At 44.7% G+C, this 23,634-nt stretch overlaps 1 protein-coding gene across 1 annotated transcript in view; it reads right to left on the bottom strand.

The window, feature by feature from the left end:
* The window catches only part of SLC22A7 (solute carrier family 22 member 7), a 387,518-nt gene that overhangs the window by 162,567 nt on the left and 201,317 nt on the right, over positions 1–23,634 (bottom strand). The window contains exon 4 of the mRNA XM_053712778.1: positions 13,283–13,451. Within this exon, the coding sequence (XP_053568753.1) occupies positions 13,283–13,451 (169 nt within the window). The remainder of the gene's footprint in view (positions 1–13,282; positions 13,452–23,634) is intronic.

Below are 23,634 nucleotides of genomic sequence, written 5' to 3'. Positions count from 1 at the left end.
TGTGCTCTGTAAGTACCCATGCCTCTAGTTGTTACAAGTGTGTCTGTATCATTACTGTGCTATGTGAGTACCCATGCCTTTAGTTGTTACAAGTGTGTCTCTGTCACTGCTGTGCTCTGTGAGTACCCATGCCTCTAGTTGTTACAAGTGTGTCTGTGTCACTGCTGTGCTCTGTGAGTACCCATGCCTCTAGTTGTTACAAGTGTGTCTTTATCATTTTTGTGCTCTGTGGGTACCCATGCCTCTAGTTGTTACAAGTGTGTCTGTGTCACTGCTGTGCTCTGTGGGTACCCATGCCTCTAGTTGTTACAAGTGTGTCTGTGTCATTACTGTGCTCTGTGAGTACCCATGCCTCTAGTTGTTACAAGTGTGTCTGTGTCATTAATGTGCTCTGTCGGTACCCATGCCTCTAGTTGTTACAAGTGTGTCTGTGTCACTGCTGTGCTCTGTGGGTACCCATGCCTCTAGTTGTTACAAGTGTGTCTGTGTCATTACTGTGCTCTGTGAGTACCCATGCCTCTAGTTGTTACAAGTGTGTCTGTGTCATTAATGTGCTCTGTGGGTACCCATGCCTCTAGTTGTTACAAGTGTGTCTGTATCATTACTGTGCTCTGTGGGTACCCATGCCTCTAGTTGTTACAAGTGTGTCTGTGTTATTACTGTGCTCTGTGAGTACCCATGCCTCTAGTTGTTACAAGTGTGTCTGTGTCATTAATGTGCTCTGTGGGTACCCATGCCTCTAGTTGTTACAAGTGTGTCTGTATCATTACTGTGCTCTGTGGGTACCCATGCCTCTAGTTGTTACAAGTGTGTCTGTATCATTACTGTGCTCTGTGAGTACCCATGCCTCTAGTTGTTACAAGTGTGTCTGTGTCACTGCTGTGCTCTGTGGGTACCCATGCCTCTAGTTGTTACAAGTGTGTCTGTATCATTACTGTGCTCTGTGGGTACCCATGCCTCTAGTTGTTACAAGTGTGTCTGTGTCACTGCTGTGCTCTGTGGGTACCCATGCCTCTAGTTGTTACAAGTGTGTCTGTATTATTACTGTGCTATGTGAGTACCCATGCCTCTAGTTATTACAAGTGTGTCTGTATCATTACTGTGCTCTGTGAGTACCCATGCCTATAGTTGTTACAAATCTGTCTGTGTCATTAATGTGCTCTGTGGGTACCCATGCCTCTAGTTGTTACAAGTGTGTCTGTGTCTCTGCTGTGCTCTGTGAGTACCCATGCCTCTAGTTGTTACAAGTGTGTCTGTATCATTACTGTGCTCTGTGAGTACCCATGCCTCTAGTTGTTACAAGTGTGTCTGTATCATTACTGTGCTATGTGGGTACCCATGCCTCTAGTTGTTACAAGTGTGTCTGTATTATTACTGTGCTCTCTGAGTACCCATGCCTCTAGTTGTTACAAGTGTGCCTGTATCATTACTTTGCTCTGTGGGTGCCCATGCCTCTAGTTGTTACAAGTGTGTCTGTATCATTACTGTGCTCTGTGAGTACCCATGCCTCTAGGTGTTACAAGTGTGTCTGTGTCACTGCTGTGCTCTGTGAGTACCCATGCCTCTAGTTGTTACAAGTGTGTCTGTGTCATTACTGTGCTCTGTGAGTACCCATGCCTCTAGTTGTTACAAGTGTGTCTGTGTCACTGCTGTGCTCTGTGAGTACCCATGCCTCTAGTTGTTACAAGTGTGTCTGTATCATTACTGTGCTCTGTGTGTACCCATGCCTTTAGTTGTTACAAGTGTGTCTCTGTCACTGCTGTGCTCTGTGAGTACCCATGCCTCTAGTTGTTACAAGTGTGTCTGTGTCACTGCTGTGCTCTGTGAGTACCCATGCCTCTAGTTGTTACAAGTGTGTCTGTATCATTACTGTGCTCTGTGGGTACCCATGCCTCTAGTTGTTACAAGTGTGTCTGTGTCACTGCTGTGCTCTGTGAGTACCTATGCCTCTAGTTGTTACAAGTGTGTCTGTATCATTACTGTGCTCTGTGGGTACCCATGCCTCTAGTTGTTACAAGTGTATCTGTGTCATTGGGCTATGCAGGTGTTTGTGTCATTATCATCTATTGGTCAGTGTGCATCTTTCACTCATGTAAGTGTACCACACCCATTGAGCAGTATATTTTCCTCATGTGTATGAGTAATGCCTGGGCCGGTGCTACAATAGAGGTCGACTAGGCGACTGCCTAAGTGGGATTTGAACACAAATTTGGTGCACAGTATAGTTTTGTTTTGTTTTTTTTGTGTGTATATTTTTTTTTTTTTATGCCTAAGTTGGACTTCATAGTAGGGACCATATTTGGTGGAATAATGGCTTGAATGGGAGGGGACTACCCTGAAACATAGGGATGCAGAGAGTGCAGAGCAGTTAGAAGCATCTCACTGAAATATCTCACTGCACAGCCCCTGGTCTCTTTGAAAAACTTTAGCCGTTGAGCCGGTAAAGGTAATGGGACTCTGTGAGTACCGATGCCTCTAGTTGTTACAAGTGTGTCTGTGTCATTACTGTGCTCTGTGAGTACCCATGCCTCTAGTTGTTACAAGTGTGTCTGTATCATTTTTGTGCTCTGTGGGTACCCATGCCTCTAGTTGTTACAAGTGTGTCTGTGTCACTGCTGTGCTCTGTGGGTACCCATGCCTCTAGTTGTTACAAGTGTGTCTGTGTCATTACTGTGCTCTGTGAGTACCCATGCCTCTAGTTGTTACAAGTGTGTCTGTGTCATTAATGTGCTCTGTGGGTACCCATGCCTCTAGTTGTTACAAGTGTGTCTGTGTCACTGCTGTGCTCTGTGGGTACCCATGCCTCTAGTTGTTATAAGTGTGTCTGTGTCATTACTGTGCTCTGTGAGTACCCATGCCTCTAGTTGTTACAAGTGTGTCTGTGTCATTAATGTGCTCTGTGGGTACCCATGCCTCTAGTTGTTACAAGTGTGTCTGTATCATTACTGTGCTCTGTGGGTACCCATGCCTCTAGTTGTTACAAGTGTGTCTGTATCATTACTGTGCTCTGTGAGTACCCATGCCTCTAGTTGTTACAAGTGTGTCTGTATCATTACTGTGCTCTGTGGGTACCCATGCCTCTAGTTGTTACAAGTGTGTCTGTATCATTATTGTGCTCTGTGAGTACCCATGCCTCTAGTTGTTACAAGTGTGTCTGTATCATTACTCTGCTCTGTGGGTACCCATGCCTCTAGTTGTTACAAGTGTGTCTGTATCATTACTGTGCTCTGTGAATACCCATGCCTCTAGTTGTTACAAGTGTGTCTGTATCATTCCTGTGCTCTGTGGGAACCCATGCCTCTAGTTGTTACAAGCGTGTCTGTATCATTACTGTGCTCTGTGGGTACCCATGCCTCTAGTTGTTACAAGTGTGTCTGTATCATTGCTGTGCTCTGTGGGTACCCATGCCTCTAGTTGTTACAAGTGTGTCTGTATCATTACTGTGCTCTGTGGGTACCCATGCCTCTAGTTGTTACAAGTGTGTCTGTGTCATTAATGTGCTCTGTGGGTACCCATGCCTCTAGTTGTTACAAGTGTGTCTGTGTCACTGCTGTGCTCTGTGGGTACCCATGCCTCTAGTTGTTACAAGTGTGTCTGTATCATTACTGTGCTCTGTGAGTACCCATGCCTCTAGTTGTTACAAGTGTATCTGTGTCATTACTGTGCTCTGTGGGTACCCATGCCTCTAGTTGTTACAAGTGTGTCTGTGTCATTACTGTGCTCTGTGGGTACCCATGCCTCTAGTTTTTACAAGTGTGTCTGTGTCACTGATGTGCTCTGTGGGTACCCAAGCCTCTAGTTGTTACAAGTGTGTTTGTGTCACTGCTGTGCTCTGTGAGTACCCATGCCTCTAGTTGTTACAAGTGTGTCTGTGTCACTGCTGTGCTCTGTGAGTACCCATGCCTCTAGTTGTTACAAGTGTGTCTGTATCATTACTGTGCTCTGTGAGTACCGATGCCTCTAGTTGTTACAAGTGTGTCTGCGTCATTACTGTGCTCTGTGAGTACCCATGCCTCTAGTTGTTACAAGTGTGTCTGTGTCATTAATGTGCTCTATGGGTACCCATCCCTCTAGTTGTTACAAGTGTGTCTGTATCATTTTTGTGCTCTGTGGGTACCCATGCCCCTAGTTGTTACAAGTGTGTCTGTGTCACTGCTGTGCTCTGTGGGTACCCATGCCTCTAGTTGTTACAAGTGTGTCTGTGTCATTGCTGTGCTCTGTGAGTACCCATGCCTCTAGTTGTTACAAGTGTGTCTGTGTCATTAATGTGCTCTGTGGGTACCCATGCCTCTAGTTGTTACAAGTGTGTCTGTATCATTACTGTGCTCTGTGGGTACCCATGCCTCTAGTTGTTACAAGTGTGTCTGTATCATTACTGTGCTCTGTGAGTACCCATGCCTCTAGTTGTTACAAGTGTGTCTGTGTCACTGCTGTGCTCTGTGGGTACCCATGCCTCTAGTTGTTACAAGTGTGTCTGTATCATTACTGTGCTCTGTGGGTACCCATGCCTCTAGTTGTTACAAGTGTGTCTGTATCATTACTGTGCTCTGTGAGTACCCATGCCTCTAGTTGTTACAAGTGTGTCTGTATCATTACTGTGCTATGTGGGTTTCCATGCCTCTAGTTGTTACAAGTGTGTCTGTGTCACTGCTGTGCTCTGTGAGTACCCATGCCTCTAGTTGTTACAAGTGTGTCTGTATCATTACTGTGCTCTGTGAGTACCCATGCCTCTAGTTGTTACAAGTGTGTCTGTATCATTACTGTGCTATGTGGGTACCCATGCCTCTAGTTGTTACAAGTGTGTCTGTATTATTACTGTGCTCTGTGAGTACCCATGCCTCTAGTTGTTACAAGTGTGTCTGTATCATTACTTTGCTCTGTGGGTGCCCATGCCTCTAGTTGTTACAAGTGTGTCTGTATCATTACTGTGCTCTGTGAGTACCCATGCCTCTAGGTGTTACAAGTGTGTCTGTGTCACTGCTGTGCTCTGTGAGTACCCATGCCTCTAGTTGTTACAAGTGTGTCTGTGTCACTGCTGTGCTATGTGAGTACCCATGCCTCTAGTTGTTACAAGTGTGTCTGTATCATTACTGTGCTATGTGGGTACCCATGCCTCTAGTTGTTACAAGTGTGTCTGTATTATTACTGTGCTCTGTGAGTACCCATGCCTCTAGTTGTTACAAGTGTGTCTGTATCATTACTTTGCTCTGTGGGTGCCCATGCCTCTAGTTGTTACAAGTGTGTCTGTATCATTACTGTGCTCTGTGAGTACCCATGCCTCTAGTTGTTACAAGTGTGTATGTATCATTGCTGTGCTCTGTGGGTACCCATGCCTCTAGTTGTTACAAGTGTTTCTGTGTCACTGCTGTGCTCTGTGAGTACCCATGCCTCTAGTTGTTACAAGTGTGTCTGTGTCACTGCTGTGCTCTGTGAGTACCCATGCCTCTAGTTGTTACAAGTGTGTCTGTATCATTACTGTGCTCTGTGTGTACCCATGCCTCTAGTTGTTACAAGTGTGTCTGTATCATTACTGTGCTATGTGAGTACCCATGCCTTTAGTTGTTACAAGTGTGTCTCTGTCACTGCTGTGCTCTGTGAGTACCCATGCCTCTAGTTGTTACAAGTGTGTCTGTGTCACTGCTGTGCTCTGTGAGTACCCATGCCTCTAGTTGTTACAAGTGTGTCTTTATCATTTTTGTGCTCTGTGGGTACCCATGCCTCTAGTTGTTACAAGTGTGTCTGTGTCACTGCTGTGCTCTGTGGGTACCCATGCCTCTAGTTGTTACAAGTGTGTCTGTGTCATTACTGTGCTCTGTGAGTACCCATGCCTCTAGTTGTTACAAGTGTGTCTGTGTCATTAATGTGCTCTGTGGGTACCCATGCCTCTAGTTGTTACAAGTGTGTCTGTGTCACTGCTGTGCTCTGTGGGTACCCATGCCTCTAGTTGTTACAAGTGTGTCTGTGTCACTGCTGTGCTCTGTGGGTACCCATGCCTCTAGTTGTTACAAGTGTGTCTGTGTCATTACTGTGCTCTGTGAGTACCCATGCCTCTAGTTGTTACAAGTGTGTCTGTGTCATTAATGTGCTCTGTGGGTACCCATGCCTCTAGTTGTTACAAGTGTGTCTGTGTCATTACTGTGCTCTGTGAGTACCCATGCCTCTAGTTGTTACAAGTGTGTCTGTGTCATTAATGTGCTCTGTGGGTACCCATGCCTCTAGTTGTTACAAGTGTGTCTGTATCATTACTGTGCTCTGTGGGTACCCATGCCTCTAGTTGTTACAAGTGTGTCTGTATCATTACTCTGCTCTGTGAGTACCCATGCCTCTAGTTGTTACAAGTGTGTCTGTGTCACTGCTGTGCTCTGTGGGTACCCATGCCTCTAGTTGTTACAAGTGTGTCTGTATCATTACTGTGCTCTGTGGGTACCCATGCCTCTAGTTGTTACAAGTGTGTCTGTGTCACTGCTGTGCTCTGTGGGTACCCATGCCTCTAGTTGTTACAAGTGTGTCTGTATTATTACTGTGCTATGTGAGTACCCATGCCTCTAGTTATTACAAGTGTGTCTGTATCATTACTGTGCTCTGTGAGTACCCATGCCTCTAGTTGTTACAAATCTGTCTGTGTCATTAATGTGCTCTGTGGGTACCCATGCCTCTAGTTGTTACAAGTGTGTTTGTGTCTCTGCTGTGCTCTGTGAGTACCCATGCCTCTAGTTGTTACAAGTGTGTCTGTATCATTACTGTGCTCTGTGAGTACCCATGCCTCTAGTTGTTACAAGTGTGTCTGTATCATTACTGTGCTATGTGGGTACCCATGCCTCTAGTTGTTACAAGTGTGTCTGTATTATTACTGTGCTCTCTGAGTACCCATGCCTCTAGTTGTTACAAGTGTGCCTGTATCATTACTTTGCTCTGTGGGTGCCCATGCCTCTAGTTGTTACAAGTGTGTCTGTATCATTACTGTGCTCTGTGAGTACCCATGCCTCTAGTTGTTACAAGTGTGTCTGTGTCATTACTGTGCTCTGTGAGTACCCATGCCTCTAGTTGTTACAAGTGTGTCTGTGTCACTGCTGTGCTCTGTGAGTACCCATGCCTCTAGTTGTTACAAGTGTGTCTGTATCATTACTGTGCTCTGTGTGTACCCATGCCTTTAGTTGTTACAAGTGTGTCTCTGTCACTGCTGTGCTCTGTGAGTACCCATGCCTCTAGTTGTTACAAGTGTGTCTGTGTCACTGCTGTGCTCTGTGAGTACCCATGCCTCTAGTTGTTACAAGTGTGTCTGTATCATTACTGTGCTCTGTGGGTACCCATGCCTCTAGTTGTTACAAGTGTGTCTGTGTCACTGCTGTGCTCTGTGAGTACCTATGCCTCTAGTTGTTACAAGTGTGTCTGTATCATTACTGTGCTCTGTGGGTACCCATGCCTCTAGTTGTTACAAGTGTATCTGTGTCATTGGGCTATGCAGGTGTTTGTGTCATTATCATCTATTGGTCAGTGTGCATCTTTCACTCATGTAAGTGTACCACACCCATTGAGCAGTATATTTTCCTCATGTGTATGAGTAATGCCTGGGCCGGTGCTACAATAGAGGTCGACTAGGCGACTGCCTAAGTGGGATTTGAACACAAATTTGGTGCACAGTATAGTTTTGTTTTGTTTTTTTTGTGTGTATATTTTTTTTTTTTATGCCTAAGTTGGACTTCATAGTAGGGACCATATTTGGTGGAATAATGGCTTGAATGGGAGGGGACTACCCTGAAACATAGGGATGCAGAGAGTGCAGAGCAGTTAGAAGCATCTCACTGAAATATCTCACTGCACAGCCCCTGGTCTCTTTGAAAAACTTTAGCCGTTGAGCCAGTAAAGGTAATGGGACTCTGTGAGTACCGATGCCTCTAGTTGTTACAAGTGTGTCTGTGTCATTACTGTGCTCTGTGAGTACCCATGCCTCTAGTTGCTACAAGTGTGTCTGTATCATTACTGTGCTCTGTGGGTACCCATGCCTCTAGTTGTTACAAGTGTGTCTGTGTCACTGCTGTGCTCTGTGGGTAACCATGCCTCTAGTTGTTACAAGTGTGTCTGTGTCATTACTGTGCTCTGTGGGTACCCATGCCTCTAGTTGTTACAAGTGTGTCTGTGTCACTGCTGTGCTCTGTGGGTACCCATGCCTCTAGTTGTTACAAGTGTGTCTGTATCATTGCTGTGCTCTGTGGGTACCCATGCCTCTAGTTGTTACAAGTGTGTCTGTGTCACTGCTGTGCTCTGTGGGTACCCATGCCTCTAGTTGTTACAAGTGTGTCTGTGTCATTAATGTGCTCTGTGGGTACCCATGCCTCTAGTTGTTACAAGTGTGTCTGTATCGTTACTGTGCTCTGTGGGTACCCATGCCTCTAGTTGTTACAAGTGTGTCTGTATCATTACTGTGCTCTTTGAGTACCCATGCCTCTAGTTGTTACAAGTGTGTCTGTGTCACTGCTGTGCTCTATGGGTACCAATGCCTCTAGTTGTTACTAGTGTGTCTGTGTCACTGCTGTGCTCTGTAGGTACCCATGCCTCTAGTTGTTACAAGTGTGTCTGTATTATTACTGTGCTCTGTGAGTACCCATGCCTCTAGTTGTTACAAGTGTGTCTGTATCATTACTGTGCTCTGTGGGTGCCCATGCCTCTAGTTGTTACAAGTGTGTCTGTATCATTACTGTGCTCTGTGAGTACCCATGCCTCTAGTTGTTACAAGTGTGTCTGTATCATTACTGTGCTATGTGGGTGCCCATGCCTCTAGTTGTTACAAGTGTGTCTGTGTCACTGCTGTGCTCTGTGAGTACCCATGCCTCTTGTTGTTACAACTGTGTCTGTATCACTGCTGTGCTCTGTGAGTACCCATGCCTCTAGTTGTTACAAGTGAGTCTGTGTCACTGCTGTGCTTTGTGAGTACCCATGCCTCTAGTTGTTACAAGTGTGTCTGTATCATTACTGTGCTCTGTGAGTACCCATGCCTCTAGTTGTTACAAGTGTGTCTGTGTCATTACTGTGCTATGTGAGTACCTATGCCTCTAGTTGTTACAAGTGTGTCTGTGTCACTGCTGTGCTCTGTGGGTACCCATGCCTCTAGTTGTTACAAGTGTGTCTGTGTCACTGCTGTGCTCTGTGGATACCCATGCCTCTAGTTGTTACAAGTGTGTCTGTGTCACTGCTGTGCTCTGTGAGTACCCATGCCTCTAGTTGTTACAAGTGTGTCTGTGTCACTGCTGTGCTCTGTGAGTACCCATGCCTCTAGTTGTTACAAGTGTGTCTGTATCATTACTGTGCTCTGTGAGTACCCATGCCTCTAGTTGTTACAAGTGTGTCTGTATCATTACTGTGCTATGTGAGTACCCATGCCTCTAGTTGTTACAAGTGTGTCTGTGTCACTGCTGTGCTCTGTGGGTACCCATGCCTCTAGTTGTTACAAGTGTGTCTGTATCATTACTGTGCTCTGTGGGTACCCATGCCTCTAGTTTTTACAAGTGTGTCTGTGTCACTGCTGTGCTCTGTGGGTACCCATGCCTCTAGTTGTTACAAGTGTGTCTGTATTATTACTGTGCTCTGTGAGTACCCATGCCTCTAGTTGTTACAAGTGTGTCTGTATCATTACTGTGCTCTGTGGGTGCCCATGCCTCTAGTTGTTACAAGTGTGTCTGTATCATTACTGTGCTCTGTGAGTACCCATGCCTCTAGTTGTTACAAGTGTGTCTGTGTCACTGCTGTGCTCTGTGAGTACCCATTCCTCTAGTTGTTACAAGTGTGTCTGTGTCACTGCTGTGCTCTGTGAGTACCCATGCCTCTAGTTGTTACAAGTGTGTCTGTATCATTACTGTGCTATGTGAGTACCCATGCCTCTAGTTGTTACAAGTGTGTCTCTGTCACTGCTGTGCTCTGTGAGTACCCATGCCTCTAGTTGTTACAAGTGTGTCTGTGTCACTGCTGTGCTCTGTGGGTACCCATGCCTCTAGTTTTTACAAGTGTGTCTGTATTATTACTGTGCTATGTGAGTACCCATGCCTCTAGTTGTTACAAGTGTGTCTGTATCATTACTGTGCTCTGTGTGTACCCATGCCTCTAGTTGTTACAAGTGTGTCTGTGTCACTGCTGTGCTCTGTGAGTACCCATGCCTCTAGTTGTTACAAGTGTATCTGTGTCATGGGGCTATGCAGGTGTTTTTGTCATTATCATCTATTGGTCAGTGTGCATCTTTCACTCATGTAAGTGTACCACACCCATTGAGCAGTATATTTTCCTCATGTGTATGAGTAATGCCTGGGCCGGTGCTACAATAGAGGTCGACTAGGCGACTGCCTAAGTGGGATTTGAACACAAATTTGGTGCACAGTATAGTTTTGTTTTGTTTTTTTGTGTGTATATTTATTTTTTTTATGCCTAAGTTGGACTTCATAGTAGGGACCATATTTGGTGGAATAATGGCTTGAATGGGAGGGGACTACCCTGAAACATAGGGATGCAGAGAGTGCAGAGCAGTTAGAAGCATCTCACTGAAATATCTCACTGCACAGCCCCTGGTCTCTTTGAAAAACCTTAGCCGTTGAGCCGGTAAAGGTAATGGGACTCTGTGAGTACCGATGCCTCTAGTTGTTACAAGTGTGTCTGTGTCACTGCTGTGCTCTGTGAGTACCCATGCCTCTAGTTGTTACAAGTGTGTCTGTGTCATTACTGTGCTCTGTGGGTACCCATGCCTCTAGTTGTTACAAGTGTGTCTGTGTCACTGCTGTGCTCTGTGGGTACCCATGCCTCTAGTTGTTACAAGTGTGTCTGTGTCATTACTGTGCTCTGTGGGTACCCATGCCTCTAGTTGTTACAAGTGTGTCTGTGTCACTGCTGTGCTCTGTGGGTACCCATGCCTCTAGTTGTTACAAGTGTGTCTGTATCATTACTGTGCTCTGTGAGTACCCATGCCTCTAGTTGTTACAAGTGTGTCTGTATCATTACTGTGCTATGTGAGTACCCATGCCTCTAGTTGTTACAAGTGTGTCTGTGTCACTGCTGTGCTCTGTGGGTACCCATGCCTCTAGTTGTTACAAGTGTGTCTGTATCATTACTGTGCTCTGTGGGTACCCATGCCTCTAGTTTTTACAAGTGTGTCTGTGTCACTGCTGTGCTCTGTGGGTACCCATGCCTCTAGTTGTTACAAGTGTGTCTGTATTATTACTGTGCTCTGTGAGTACCCATGCCTCTAGTTGTTACAAGTGTATCTGTGTCATTACTGTGCTCTGTGAGTACCCATGCCTCTAGTTGTTACAAGTGTGTCTGTATTATTACTGTGCTCTGTGAGTACCCATGCCTCTAGTTGTTACAAGTGTATCTGTGTCATTACTGTGCTCTGTGGGTACCCATGCCTCTAGTTGTTACAAGTGTGTCTGTATTATTACTGTGCTCTGTGAGTACCCATGCCTCTAGTTGTTACAAGTGTATCTGTGTCATTACTGTGCTCTGTGGGTACCCATGCCTCTAGTTGTTACAAGTGTGTCTGTGTCACTGCTGTGCTCTGTGGGTACCCATGCCTCTAGTTGTTACAAGTGTGTCTGTATCATTACTGTGCTCTGTGAGTACCCATGCCTCTAGTTGTTACAAGTGTGTCTGTATCATTACTGTGCTATGTGAGTACCCATGCCTCTAGTTGTTACAAGTGTGTCTGTGTCACTGCTGTGCTCTGTGGGTACCCATGCCTCTAGTTGTTACAAGTGTGTCTGTATCATTACTGTGCTCTGTGGGTACCCATGCCTCTAGTTTTTACAAGTGTGTCTGTGTCACTGCTGTGCTCTGTGGGTACCCATGCCTCTAGTTGTTACAAGTGTGTCTGTATTATTACTGTGCTCTGTGAGTACCCATGCCTCTAGTTGTTACAAGTGTATCTGTGTCATTACTGTGCTCTGTGAGTACCCATGCTTCTAGTTGTTACAAGTGTGTCTGTATTATTACTGTGCTCTGTGAGTACCCATGCCTCTAGTTGTTACAAGTGTATCTGTGTCATTACTGTGCTCTGTGGGTACCCATGCCTCTAGTTGTTACAAGTGTGTCTGTATTATTACTGTGCTCTGTGAGTACCCATGCCTCTAGTTGTTACAAGTGTGTCTGTGTCACTGCTGTGCTCTGTGAGTACCCATGCCTCTAGTTGTTACAAGTGTGTCTGTATCATTACTGTGCTCTGTGTGTACCCATGCCTCTAGTTTTTACAAGTGTGTCTGTATTATTACTGTGCTATGTGAGTACCCATGCCTCTAGTTGTTACAAGTGTGTCTGTATCATTACTGTGCTCTGTGTGTACCCATGCCTCTAGTTTTTACAAGTGTGTCTGTATTATTACTGTGCTCTGTGAGTACCCATGCCTCTAGTTGTTACAAGTGTGTCTGTATCATTACTGTGCTCTGTGGGTACCCATGCCTCTAGTTGTTACAAGTGTATCTGTGTCATTGGGCTATGCAGGTGTTTGTGTCATTATCATCTATTGGTCAGTGTGCATCTTTCACTCATGTAAGTGTACCACACCCATTGAGCAGTATGTATATTTTCCTCATGTGTATGAGTAATGCCTGGGCCGGTGCTACAATAGAGGTCGACTAGGCGACTGCCTAAGTGGCATTTGAACACAAATTTGGTGCACAGTATAGTTTTGTTTTGTTTTTTTGTGTGTATATTTATTTTTTTTATGCCTAAGTTGGACTTCATAGTAGGGACCATATTTGGTGGAATAATGGCTTGAATGGGAGGGGACTACCCTGAAACATAGGGATGCAGAGAGTGCAGAGCAGTTAGAAGCATCTCACTGCACAGCCCCTGGTCTCTTTGCAAAACTTTAGCCGTTGAGCCGGTAAAGGTAATGGGACTTGCCTCCACCCAAAGGCTAATGGGTATTGGTGGAGCTGATGGCTTTGTATGAGCACTGATATACTGCAAGACATCAGTGCACTATCTGCTCCTGCACAATGTCTGACAAATATAACAGAAAGTCTGGCACTCACGTGCAAGCACACAGCGTGATTAAAAACAGTGCAAGAGTTAGTTGCAATTGGCCAAACCGTTTATCCCAGGACCACGTCCTTCCCTCCTGTGTCATGCCCATCTGTCCCCCGTCTGTGTGTGGGGGGTGTATGGTTTGTGCCAGGCATTGGGTATCAGTTTGCAATGCAATCTTTGGCTATCTTCTCTATCTGTTGGATAATGTGCACCTGTCACTCATATTATAAAGCTGTGTGTCGCCTGGGGTTATGTGTTTATCAAGTTCCTCTCTTACCACCATGTGGCAATAGCAAGCAGGCAGGGGGAGGTAACTGCCATTAACAGCCAGCGCCAGTCCCTGATCAAGTAGGCCATCAGAGCCAGCAGCATGTAGCCCACAGTCCAGGACAGGCTGCTTATGGTGCCACAGAAGGTGCGATGAGCTGCATCTGTCCACTCTAAGGCTGCAAGGAAATACAACATCAGTGAGCTGAGTGACCCCACACAACTAGTGACACAGTACACAGCCACACACACACTCACATAGTCACTCACACACACATGTACACACACACTCACATAGTCACTCACACACACACACATGTACACACACACACACATAGTTACTCACAAACACACACACACATGTACGCACACACTCACATAGTCACTCACACACACATGTAAACACACACTCACATAGTCACTCACACACACACACATGTACACACACACTCACATAGTTACTCACACACACACACATGTACACACACACTCACATAGTCACTCACACACACACACATGTACACACACACTCACATAGTCACTCACACACACACACATGTACACACACACTCACATAGTCACTCACACACACACACATGTACACACACACTCACATAGTCACTCACACACACACAAATGTACACACACACTCACATAGTCACTCACACACACACACACACATGTACACACACACTCACATAGTCACTCACACACACACATGTACAGACACACACACATAGTCACAGACACACACACACACCCATAGTCACACACACATGTACACACACACACACCCATAGTCACACACACATGTACAGACACACACACACATATAGTCACACACACACACACATGTACAGACACACACATAGTCACACACACACATATAGTCACACACACACACATGTACAGACACACACACACACATAGTCACACACACACACACACACACACACACACACAGTCACACACACACACATATAGTCACACACACACATGTACAGACACACACACACATAGTCACACACACATGTACAGACACACACACACCCATAGTCACACACACATGTACAGACACACACGCACATATAGTCACACACACATGTACAGACACACACACACACATGTACACACACACACACTCTCAAATAGTCACACACACATGTACAGACACATACACACACACACACATGTACAGACACACACACACACATGTACAGACACACACACACATATAGTCACACACACATGTACAGACACACACATGTACAGACACACACACACACATATAGTCACACACACATGTACAGACAAACACACCCATAGTCACACACACATGTACAGACACACACAAACATAGTCACACACACACGTACTCACGCACACACATGTACACACACACTCACATAGTCACACACACATGTACAGACACACACACACATATAGTCACACACATGTACAGACACACACACACATGTACAGACACACACACATATAGTCGCACACACATGTACAGACACACACACACACATGTACAGACACACACACACATATAGTCACACACACATGTACAGACACACACCCCCATAGTCACACACACATGTACAGACACACACACACACATAGTCACACACACATGTACAGACACACACACACACATAGTCACACACACATGTACAGACACACACACACATAGTCACACACACACTCACATGTACAGACACACTCACATAGTCACTCACACACACATATGTACAGACACACACACACATAGTCACTCACACACACATACAATCACACACACACACATGTACAGACACACTCACACACATAGTCACACACACACTCACATGTACAGACACACTCACATAGTCACTCACACACACATATGTACAGACACACACACACACATAGTCACACACACATAGTCACTCACACACACATACAATCACACACACACATGCACAGACACACTCACACACATAGTCACATACACACTCACATGTACAGACACACTCACATAGTCACTCACACACACATATGTACAGACGTACAGACACATAGTCACACACACATGTACAGACACACACACACACACATGTACAGACACACACACACATATATAGTCACACACACATGTACAGACACACACACACACCCATAGTCACACACACATGTACAGACACACACACACCCATAGTCACACACACATGTACAGACACACACACACATAGTCACACACACACTCACATGTACAGACACACTCACATAGTCACTCACACACACATATGTACAGACACACACACACATAGTCACTCACACACACATACAATCACACACACACATGTACAGACACACACACACATAGTCACACACACACTCACATGTACAGACACACTCACATAGTCACTCACACACACATATGTACAGACACACATAGTCACACACACATAGTCACTCACACACACATACAATCACACACACACATGTACAGACACACTCACACACATAGTCACACACACACTCACATGTACAGACACACTCACATAGTCACTCACACACACATATGTACAGATGTACACACACACAGTCACACACACATGTACAGACACACACACACATAGTCACACACACATACAATCACACACACACATGTACAGACACAAACACACATACAGTCACACACACATGTACAGACACACACACACACACGTACATACACAAACACACACATACAGTCACACACACATGTACTCACGCACACACATGTACAGACACACACACATAGTCACACACATGTACAGAAACACTCACATGTACAGACACACACATATAGTCACACACACACAGCCACACACATATGTACAGACACACACACACACACATGTACAGACACTAACACACATAGAGGGGGATATCTATCAAGCCATCAACCGCAAATACGCCGGAATTCTGCATCTTAATTATTGCGAGATTGATCCGACCTAGTTATCAAAGACTCAAGACCGGCAAAAGTTGAAATTTCTGACGTAACATACGATCTGGCGGTCCCAATCTGACGCAGATCGATGCTTACATCATTACAGATGTTCCGACACATTCGGCTCTATCTGACACTTTTTCCCAGTTATCAAACTTTTAACAGGTACGCTCGCGGCTCTTCGGATGCATCGTACCTGGTTTTCAATCCGCCACCCTGGAGGCGGCGGATGCCATAGAAATCAATGGGAGTCTGAAAGCAGCGAAAGCTTATGTTCGATGCTACAAGACAAAGAAATATAACCCATTGATTTCTATGGTAGAAAACAAGTAACGTTTACACTTAACACCCTAACATAAACCCCGAGTCTAAACACCCCTAATCTGCCACCCCGACATTGCTGCAACCTAAATAAAATGTATTAACCCCTATTCCTCCACTCCCCGACCCCCCCCGCAACTTAAATAAACTTATTAACCGTTATCCCGCTGCTCCCCGACACCGCCGCCACTAAATAAACGTATTAACCCCTAAACCTCTGGCCTCCCACATCACTACCACTAACTAAACATATTAACTCCTAAACCTAACAACCCCATAACTTTAAATTAAAATTACAACATCCCTATCTTAATATAAATTAAAACTTACCTGTAGAATTAAAACAAACTATTTTAAACTATTAATTAACCTACCCTAACTATTATACTACAATTAAATTAAAATACCAATTAAATAAACTAAATTACATATTAAAGAAACCTAACCCTACTCAAATTATTTAAATATACTATTAAACATTTTAAAAAGTACTAAACTAAAAAACAAACACTAAATTACGAAAAATAAAAAGCCAAATTATCAAAACAAGAATTACACCTAATCTAATAGCCCTATCAAAATAAAAAGCCCCCCAAAATAAAATAAAAAAAACCCTAGCCTACAATAAACTACCAATGGCCCTTAAAAGGGCCTTTTGTGGGGCATTGCCCCAAAGATAACAGCTCTTTTACCTGTAAAAAAAAATCTAAAATAACCTAAGCTCCCCATTGCCCTGAAAAGGGCATTTGTTTGGGCATTGCCCTTAAAAGGGCATTTCGTTTTTACATGTCCAGACCCTAATCTAAAAATGAAACCCACCCAAAAAACCCTTAAGAAAACCTAACACTAACCCCCGACGATCCACTTAGAGTTCTTGAAGTCCCGTTTGAAGGATCCATCCAACCAGAGAAGTCCTCATCCAGGCGTCAAAAAGGCTTCATCCGGGCGGCCTCTTCCATCTTCATCCAGCCGTCGAAAGTTCTCATCCAGGCGGCAAGAAGTCTTCATCCAAATGGCATCTTCTATCTTCATCCATCTGGCACGGAGCGGGTCCATACTGAAGACATCCGGCATGGAGCATCCTCTTCATACGGTCGCCGCTGTAAACTGGAACTTCAATGCAAGATGGTGTCCCTTTCATTCCTATTGGCTGAAAAATTTCAATCAGCCAATAGGATTAGAGCTGCTAAAATCCTATTGGCTGTTACAATCAGCCAATAGGGTTTGAGCAGCTCTCATTCTATTGGCTGTTCCAATCAGCTAATAGGATTTGAGCTCTCATTCTATTGGCTGATTGGAACATAAAATAGGATTTTAACAGCTCTAATCCTATTGGCTGATTGAAATCTTTCAGCCAATAGGAATGCAAGGGAAGCCATCTTGGATGGCGTCACTTGCATTGAAGTTCCAGTTTTACGGCGGCAACCGTATGAAGAGGATGCTCCGCACCGGATGTCTTCAGGATGGACCTGCTCCTCGCCGGATGGAGGAAGATAGAAGATGCCGTCTGGATGAAGACTTCTCCGCCGGGATGAAGATCGTTCAAGTGGGACTTCAAGAACAGTAAGTGAATCATCGGGGGTTAGTGTTAGGTTTTCTTAAGGTTTTTTTTGGGTGGGTTTTATTTTTAGATTAGGGTCTGGGCATGTAAAAGAGCTAAATGCCCTTTTAAGGGTAATGCCCATACAAATGCCCTTTTCAGGGTAATGGGGAGCTTAGTTTATTTTAGATAGGTTCTTTATTTTTATTTGGGGGGGGTTGGTGGTGGGTTTTACTATTGGGGGGGTGTTTGTATTTTTTTTGCAGGTAATAGAGCTGTTATCTTTGGGGCAATGCCCCACAAAAGGCCCTTTAAGGGCCATTGGTAGTTTATTGTAGGCTAGGGTTTTTTTTTATTTTGGGGGGCTTTTTATTTTGATAGGGCTCTTAGATTAGGTGTAATTCTTTTTTATTTTTGATAATGTGGTTATTTATTTTTCGTAATTTAGTGTTTGTTTGTTTTTTGTAACTTAGTGTTTGTTTTTTCTGTAATGTAGTACTTTTAATAATGTTTAATTGTATATTTAATTAATTTTGAGTAGGGTTAGGTTTCTTTAATTTGTCATTTAGTTTATTTAATTGGTAGTTTAATTTAATTGTAGTATAATAGTTAGGGTAGGTTAATGTATAGTTTAATATTAGTTTACTTTAATTCTACAGGTAAGTTTTCATTTATATTAAGATAGGGATGTTGTAATTTTAATTTAAAGTTAGGGGGTAGTTAGGTTTAGGGGTTAATGGCTTAATTTAGTTTTTGGCGATGTGGCGGGCTGACGGTTTAGGGGTTAATAGGTTTAGTTAGTGGTAGTGATGTGGGAGGCCAGAGGTTTTGGGGTTAATATGTTTATTTAGTGGTGGTGGGGAGCGGTGGGATAGGGGTTAATAACTTTATTTAGGTTGTTGCTAGGTCGGGGAGCGGCGGGATAGGGGTTAATAACGTTGTTACGGTACCAACTGTGTACCAAGGGTTAACCCCAGATGAACAATGTCCTGCATAGACAATCAGCAATTCACAACCCAGCCAGTTTCAGGTTTAAAACAGAATGACAACTTTATTTGAAGGCAGCACACAGATTTATACAGGTTTTTGACCCCCCCTCAGATGGGGGTTGAAAGAATGTTGTACATTAGATAAAAGGGAGAAGCGCCCTTGACATGATACAATAGAATTATATTACTTAAATACTTTACTTAGGCAGATAACAACTTAAACACATTTGGCTTGTCTTATCACCTAGCGTCTGTTCTCTGAGGGTGATTAAACAATGGCCTGTTTATTACTTAAATGTAATTATAGCACACAATAGCTGAGGCCAGAAAACCTGTCTTTAGAAATTAGATTCTTAAAGCTAAACACAGTTAACTCTTTCAGTCCTGACAGAAGGGTCTGTCACATAGCTCCCGCCTTGTGGAACACTCCGGCAGACCCGGCTTGACCCTTTTGCGGGTCAACCTGGGGATGACCGGACTAGGAGGTGGTAGGCATGTCAGTTTGCTGGGACAATCCATCTGTATTCCCGTTATGAGAGAGAATCCCTGTCTGTATAAATAAGGGTTCAACCTCTTCAGTGCCCCGACTAGGGCTAAACAGTCCTTCAAAATATCATCGGCTTCTTTACGTGGTTTTTGTACCTGCTCTTTATAGGTATCCACAATCCCTTCATACTGACATAGGGTGCCCTTGAGTTGCTGCACCTCCCTATGAGCCAGCGTCAGCTTCTCCTCCAGTGTCACTAAGTTTGTCCTTAATGTTTCATGTTCCACTCTCAAGCTGGTGTTCTCTGCAGTCTGTCGGTGCAGCTTGTCTAGCAGAGATTCCTGTTCTAAACGTGCTTTTTCCTCTGCACTCCTCTTCTCTCCCGCTAGCACTGTTACATGATTATTTAACGTGACCATTTTATCCTCTACGTGACTCTTCTCCTTCATCAGCGCATTGTAACGTGACTCCCACATATCAATAGCGGATAGAGATTTACTGAGCTCAGCGTCCTGGGGCTTAGCAGCAGGGGGGTCAGTCTCTGCTGCACGGATCTGAGCACAGGTAGTCACAGGGTTAACATCAGCGGGACCCATGGGAGCATAGGCAGAAACAAGGGGGACCAAGGTATTTCCAAGGAGAACATCAGCTGTTAAATCCTTCATGACCCCCACATTCACAGGTCTAGCGCCCCCCTCCCCAATCCAAATGCACCCTGGCAACAGGCAGGCGGGACACAGTGCCCCCTGCTACCCTCACAGCCACAGTGTCTCCTGTGTGCTGTTTCTCAGACACCAAGTTCTTTCGAAGCAAGGTCATGGTAGCACCAGTATCCCGTAGACCACTGACCTCCTTCCCATTCACTTTAACCAGTTGCCGGTTATTCCGGTGGGCAGCTTGCACAAGGTCTGCCTCATGTAGGATGCCCCAGCATTCTTGCGCCTCTACGTAGCGGGCCGCAGGCTGAGGATTACGTGGGATTCCGCTAGCGGGTCTTCTCCAGGACTGTGCTTGGTTCGCTGCGTTTAGGGGACACTCTGGTCTTTTGTGCCCTAGTTGCTTACATCCAAAGCACAGAATAGGTTGTGAGTAGCCCCGCGAATTGAACCAGGCTCTCTGAGGGTAGTTCGTGGCCCGAGACCGTGTGGTATAGCGGTGTGCTGGGGGTTGGTAACTGGCAGGTGCTGGGGTGACTGGGGGTCTGTACTCCACTCTGGCAGGGGGCTTAGTGGTAGCAGTGTCCAGTTTGCGGGCATCCGTATACTCATCTGCCAAGCGAGCCGCTTCATGCAGGGTGGAGGGTTTACGGTCCCGAACCCACTCTCGAACTCCTGCGGGTAACTTGTCGAAGCAATGTTCCAACAGGAATAGCTGCAGCACCTCTTCCCCAGATACGGCTTGGCACCCCGCTATCCAGTGAGCTGCTGTGCGGTGCACCTTACATGCCCACTCAAGGTAGGAATCACCAGCCAATTTAACAGTGTCTCTGAACCGCCTCCGGTATGCCTCCGGTGTAACCGCATACCTGGAGAGCAGAGCCTCTTTTACAGTATTATAATCCCCGACTTCCTCATCTGGAATGGCCCGAAAAGCCTCACTGGCCCGGCCGGATAATTTTCCGGATAATATCGTGACCCAGTCCTCTGCGGGTACCTTGTGTAGTGCACATTGCCTCTCAAAATCTGCAAGGTACCCATCAATCTCTCCTTCTGTTTCCAGGAAGTTTTTAAAAGCTGCAAAATTTACTTTTCCCTTTTCCACTGGGGTTGCTGTGACTTGGGCTGCTGCAGCGCCGCTTTGGCGAAGTAGGTTGGCCTCCACAGCTGCTATGACCCGGTCGATAATTTCGGCAGATGGGTTGGGGCCATAATATGCCAGTCTTATTTTAACCGCCCGATCAAAGCTTGCTTCTTCAGGGGTTCTGTCTGATATGCTGGGCCCATTGGTTCCTTCTGTCCCTGGTACTCTTTCCATCTTAGTCAGTATTGTAATAATCCCCCTCTTCCTGAGGTTACTGGCTTGTGTAGTTGCTCTTCTGGGCGATAAGGATTCTCCCGTCGCTTGCCACCAATGTTACGGTACCAACTGTGTACCAAGGGTTAACCCCAGATGAACAATGTCCTGCATAGACAATCAGCAATTCACAACCCAGCCAGTTTCAGGTTTAAAACAGAATGACAACTTTATTTGAAGGCAGCACACAGATTTATACAGGTTTTTGACCCCCCCTCAGATGGGGGTTGAAAGAATGTTGTACATTAGATAAAAGGGAGAAGCGCCCTTGACATGATACAATAGAATTATATTACTTAAATACTTTACTTAGGCAGATAACAACTTAAACACATTTGGCTTGTCTTATCACCTAGCGTCTGTTCTCTGAGGGTGATTAAACAATGGCCTGTTTATTACTTAAATGTAATTATAGCACACAATAGCTGAGGCCAGAAAACCTGTCTTTAGAAATTAGATTCTTAAAGCTAAACACAGTTAACTCTTTCAGTCCTGACAGAAGGGTCTGTCACAAACGTTATTTAGGTTGCGGCTGGGTCGGGGAGTGGCGGGATAGGGGTTAATAACTTTATTTAGGTTGCGGCTGGGTCGGGGAGTGGCGGGATAGGGGTTAATAACTTTAGGTTGCAGCGATGTCGGGGAGCTACGGGATAGGGGTTAAACATTTTAGTATATAGTGACAGGGTATAAATAAAGTTGGGAAAAAGCCGAATAGATGCGAGATCAATGACTGCTAGTTAACAACAGTCCGATGCTCATCGCCCCGTACTTGGTGTGCGTCTTTTTGCCGTTTTTTTTTTTTATAAATAAGGAGAGCGTATTGAGATTAGCGGCCACAATGTTAGCATATTGATGCCGGTGAATGCAACACAGTTGACGGCTTGATAGATATCCCCCATTCAGTCACACACACACACATGTACAGACGCAAACACACACATGGGGACCACTAGGCTCGTCGGAAACATAAGTTAAGAAGCGATCCTTAACTTATCCGCCACCTCTGAGGCAGCGGACAGCAATCCGCCCGATCATATACGATCGGGATGATTTAAACCCCCTTCTAGCGGCTGCAAATCTGCAGCGGGTGGCATTGCACAAGAATTTCACCAGAAATGCTTGTGCAATGTAAAATGCCGACATATGCTGTCGGCATTTAGCGATGTTGGGCAGACATGATCCGCCCACATCTTAATAAATCGGCCACATACAGTCACACACACACACAGCCACACACACATGTACAGACACAAACGCACACATACACACACATAGTCACACAAACATACAGTCACACACACATGTACAGACACAAACACGCACATACAGACACACATACAGACACAAACATACACACACAAACGCACACACACATGTACAGACACAAACACACACATACAGTCACAAGCACACACATACAGTCACACACACACGCACACACACATGCAGACACACACATGTGCAGACACAAACACACATACAGGCACACAGACACAGACACACACATATGTACAGACACAAACACACACATACATACAGTCACACATGTACAGACACAAACACACACATACAGTCACACTCACACATGTACAGACACAAACGCAATACATACAGTCACACACACACATACACACACATAGTCACACAAACACACACACATGTACAGACACAAACACACACATACAATCTCACACACAGTTCTGCAATCAAAACACTCAGTTCTGCAATCAAAACACACCCAGTAATAGTATAAATTAGACTTATCCATAGTTTATTATACAGATTACAGCACCAAGCTCTTACACCTACCCAGTCTCTGGAACACATTCTGGGCATATGGTTATTTTTACAACACAGCATCAAAATTAGTAAGACAAATATGTGAACCCATTCAATAATAATAACACTATTGCATTAGGAATTCATTATATTTAAATAACACACTATATATATCTATCTATCTATATATGTGTGTGTGTGTGTGTGTATATATATATATATATATATATATATATATATATATATATATATA

This window comes from Bombina bombina, chromosome 4 (genome assembly GCF_027579735.1).
Source record: "Bombina bombina isolate aBomBom1 chromosome 4, aBomBom1.pri, whole genome shotgun sequence".
In the NCBI taxonomy this organism is placed as follows: Eukaryota; Metazoa; Chordata; class Amphibia; order Anura; family Bombinatoridae; genus Bombina; species Bombina bombina.
Note: the sequence above shows the minus strand (reverse complement) of the source record. Positions and strands in the feature narration are given on the sequence as shown.